Source organism: Anoplophora glabripennis, unplaced genomic scaffold (assembly GCF_000390285.2).
Source record: "Anoplophora glabripennis isolate ALB-LARVAE unplaced genomic scaffold, Agla_2.0 scaffold4288, whole genome shotgun sequence".
In the NCBI taxonomy this organism is placed as follows: domain Eukaryota; kingdom Metazoa; phylum Arthropoda; class Insecta; order Coleoptera; family Cerambycidae; genus Anoplophora; species Anoplophora glabripennis.
The window spans coordinates 1,998-6,463 of record NW_019420361.1 but is presented as its reverse complement, the minus strand read 5'-3'; the positions used below and the strand labels follow the sequence as shown (position 1 = coordinate 6,463).

Here is a 4,466-nt window from a genome sequence, read left to right as displayed (position 1 = left end):
AATTATATTTATTTATAATTATTAAATTATTTTAATCTTGCTACGATTTTTTGCACCACTTTATCTTTTTAAATCCAAGTAATAGCACTGTTGCCACATTTTGTCGTTTTTCACTAGATTTGAATGCATGTGTCGAATATTTTCATTCTTTTTCTTTTGACGGCTTTTGTAAAAGTCCCAACTTTCCAGTTTTGGTTACTATAGATGTTTTTGGCCGCTCTGTAACTTTTTGTTTGCGAAAACATTTTATTTTTGTAAAGACTTGAATTGAAAAGAATTTTTATGCAATTTCAAATTTGAAAAAAATATGTAGAATTTCAACTTTTATGGAAAATCGAGGTTACCATTTTTTTTGGGTATCTTTACAAATACAGTTCCTGTTTCAAGTTTTAATCCCTCTAAATCTTGCATTAAAATACTGGTAATGTTATTGTTTATCGTCCAAAGAAGTCTTTCAGAGCAATATATTAAAAACTTACGGCAAAAAGTCAAAATAAAAATTGTGGCTTTGATACCAAACACAGTCATTCTGGTGTCTGTATCTTAACACCCTGTATTTAACGACATCAAGTGTAATAATCGAATATCGCCCTTATAGATTTTTCGATGAGGACGTGTGCGACACAAACAACTTAAATAACCCCAATAGAAATTTGTGCGATAGAGAAGGATGTCTATAATGCAGACGTTTCATAGTCACCGCCCGTTTTACCCTTCCACAAATAAGATCCACTTCCACTTGTAGTTCAGCGACCGGTGGTCATCTTTGTTTTCGTCGTTTGCCTTTTCTTTAATAGATGTCACTACTTATACAATTCTAGGACTTACTTTATCGCTCTCACATAACGGCCGATGTACCATGAGGACTTTCCGAACCTGTATAGGTACATTTTTTTTTAATTATCCAATACTAAATTTTGTCTCTTTACATTGTTTAGTCATGAAAAAAATAACTTGAGTCTGTTCTCAGTTGTACCTTTCTCTGGTTAAAAAAATATCAATCAGAACTTGCGCACTGTGTCAAAAAAGTCTTGAACACTTAATTTATTAACAAAGAAAAAACTGTTTATTATTAATATAGTTCACCTGCTTTGTAGACCGTAGGAAACTTATTATTCGAAAGATTTAATCGCGGTTCGAGCTTACATCAATTTCGGACGTCTGACAAGTTAGATTGATCGTCTAATTTAAATATTTTAGAAAGCTGATAAACTTCCATTTGCTCATGAAATGAGGTAAGGATACCATAATCAATAACCTGAGGGAACGCTTATTTAACGTGAGCCGAGGATCAATTTTCAGGATATGTCTGCAACTTATTCTTTGGGGGGTTAAATTTATCAAAGATTCTGAATGGCGCGTGACCTGAAAGTTCAGATATTTAAAGGGATTCAAGCTGTATCCATCCAAATGCAATTAGCTACTCGAAATTATTAGACAATTGCATGCACTAAGGCATCATTTTTAGTCCTTAACATGACAGCCGTTGGAGTCATGGTTCGTCGCCTATATTTTTAATATAAGTACATCATATTAGTATGAAACTAAATTGAATTAATAAGTATTATATCAAAGTACTAAGACTAGTACAGAGTACTAAACAGTAGTTCTTTTATTAATAGACTCACTTTAGTAGTTTTTACGAATTAAGAATATTTTAATATTTCTATATTACAACAATGATGCAATTTACGATTTTTAAGGTGATAGTTCAACTTCAAAAGTAAAAGAAGCATTTTAACGCCGTGGTATATAATAAGTACACTATTTTTGCACTCCGTGCACTAAAGATATTTTTTTATTGTCGCCGTTCTACTGACTACTCGTTCTAGAAATTAAAAAATACATTTTAATAATTTAAACACTATTTCTGCATTCTGCGAACTGATATTTTAATTCTGTTTTCAAATTTTTTATTTTAGTTTCACACTGTTATTGTACCCTGTGAACTAAAACCACTATTTGAATTCCTTTTTTCTAATTTTTGGAACACAGAAAACATATAGAGCACTAAGGTGCTCTCAGGTGATTAAAATTCAAAACTAAAGGACACATTTTTGTCGATTGCTTCACAAATTGTACTATTTTTGCACTCCGTGAACTAAAAATGCCGTTTTAATTTTACTATTCTGCAGGACTAAAGTGTATTTTGAGCTGTCAGGCGATTGTTTATTCTTTAAACTAAAATACTGATTGTAAACTAAAGGCTGATATTGCCTCTGTGATTAAAATTCAAAACTAAAGGACGCACTTTTGTCAATTGCTTCATCAATTGCACTATTTTTGCTCTGTGAACTAAAAGTGTTGTTTTAATTTTACTATTCTGCAGGACTAAAGTGTACTTTCAGCTGTCAGGCGATTGTTTATTCTTGAAACTAAAATATTGATTTTAGTTTCACACTGTCATTGCGCTCTGTAAACTAAATGNGTATATTTTTTTTTAATTAATCTTAAGGCCAACTGTTATACTAAGTACGCACTATATAATCGTTATCTCTATATACGCTACTTTTTTGTTTATTATTGTTTATGACGTAAGAGTAATAAATTTGTTTTTATTAGTTTACGTTTCTTTCTGCCCTTTCGAGAACAAGTCTTAAAAGTAGAATTGCTTTCGGGTGTAAGACAGAAACGGAAAACTTTTCATTGAATTTTAATTATTTCGTAAAACATATCTGTCTTCCACTACGAAGGATTTTTAGTAGCACTGTTATCATTTTCTGCATGAAAAAAGCACGGCGTGTCGAAAGAGCTGGAGAAAAAAAGGTAAAATGACTCTTTCAGATTGTCCAGGAGCACGTCGAACAGCCCCGAGAAGAAAAAGTCACCGACGTTTCTAGGCAAAGAGGAAACCCATATAATCAATAGCGACAATTATAACTACAACTTAAACACCAACAACGGGAACGAAGAAGAGTACAAACACACAACCGACGAAAAACTGAGCAACATTATAAACCGCAACTCGAATAACAACAAATCCCCCGACACAACCACTAAAATAATAACAAATGACATCTACAACATAGATACAACCGACTTGGTTCTCATCGACAACTCCACCAACAACATCATAAAGTTAGAGAACTTCAAGAAAGTGGATATCTTTTCCAACATAAACGATAACTTCAACACGTCGACAAACTCCCTGAATTCCGAGAATCTATCATCCCCGATGCAAACGAGCACGGACGTTTACTTGGATTCGGAGATACTATCCACCGACTTAGCCTCGAACGACTCACAAAGCCCCAAAAACCTCCAGACGGAGACCAACCCGCAGAAAACGAACTTCGACTACGAAACCAACATACTGGAAATAGAAAAAGTGGACGAGTTGTTCGACGAGCCCAAGCTGTACGCGTCTAATGACTCCCTGTCCAACCCAAAAAGCGACCAGAGCCTCTTGAACTCAGTGGAGAGCTGCGGCAGTTCTCCCTTGCACAAACCGAACCGGGAGTACAAAAAGCAACGGAAGCACAAGAAGAAGTACTTCGGAGTCAAAACGTTACAAAGCATCTTCAACAAGCACGACGGCTATTCCGATATTTCCACCACGGCCTCGGAACTGGGAGACGAGCCCCCTCTCCTAGTCGATACCCATGACGTTAAGCCTAGAGACGTTGAAAACAAAACGGAACCTACAGACAAAGCCACGCTTGTCAAGTGCAATTCGGTCTACGCCCCGGAAACCAGCACCCAGTTCGAAGAAAATATACACAACCTCCTCTCCGACATATTTATAAAGAATTTCACGAACGTCGCAGACCAGCCGGCTTCCAACGTTTCCATAAGTAAGCCGACCGGTACAAAAAAGTACTTCTCGCTCCACGGGCAGAACCTCAGAGTCGGCAAGGCCTTGAGACTGTGCCCGAACGAAGACTACACCGAAGTGCTGGAGAACGAACAGAGGAAGGAGAAGCTCCTCGCGAGATATGTTTATAACGCTAATTCGCTTAACGCAGACGGGGTGGGTGACCCCGACTTTGGTACGCCTGTTTAAATTGTAGATAGGATAAAATAGGAAAGAGATTATAGTTATTTAAATATGAAACAGTGATGGTAGTCATAAAGTTTATAAAGTAAAAGTTTCTTAATAGTCTAAATGCTACGCTAATGCGTTCTCGTCGGGGGGTTGACATGGGCGAAAATTTAGCTAAAAAGGGCGTGCAAGGGGCATTGTTCTAAAATTAGGTTTAGATCCAAAACTGTTTTGCATTTTCCAATTTTTGACCCCGAAAAATGTTATGTTCATATATGACCTTCACCATTTCAAAAATTTCAAAATGGCGAAATCAAGATGGCGGACGAATTTTTCCAAAATCAACCGATTTGCACCAAACGTTGTATACGGGGGTTTTTGGGGTCGCTGATCACGAATCCAAGGTCAAATTTGCGAAATTCAAAATGGCGGACGAATTTTTTTAAAATAAGTCGATTTGCATCAAAGATGGTATACGGTCGTT

The 4,466-nt window shown here is 36.2% G+C and overlaps 1 protein-coding gene across 1 annotated transcript; it reads left to right on the top strand.

Moving 5' to 3' along the window:
• The first annotated feature begins 1,230 nt into the window (after positions 1-1,230).
• LOC111692864 (putative uncharacterized protein DDB_G0282133) lies at positions 1,231-4,003 on the top strand. Its single transcript, XM_023456993.1, has 2 exons — positions 1,231-1,235; positions 2,785-4,003. The coding sequence occupies exons 1-2, from the start codon at positions 1,231-1,233 to the stop codon at positions 4,001-4,003; spliced, it is 1,224 nt and encodes a 407-aa protein (XP_023312761.1).
• The last annotated feature ends 463 nt before the right edge of the window (positions 4,004-4,466 follow it).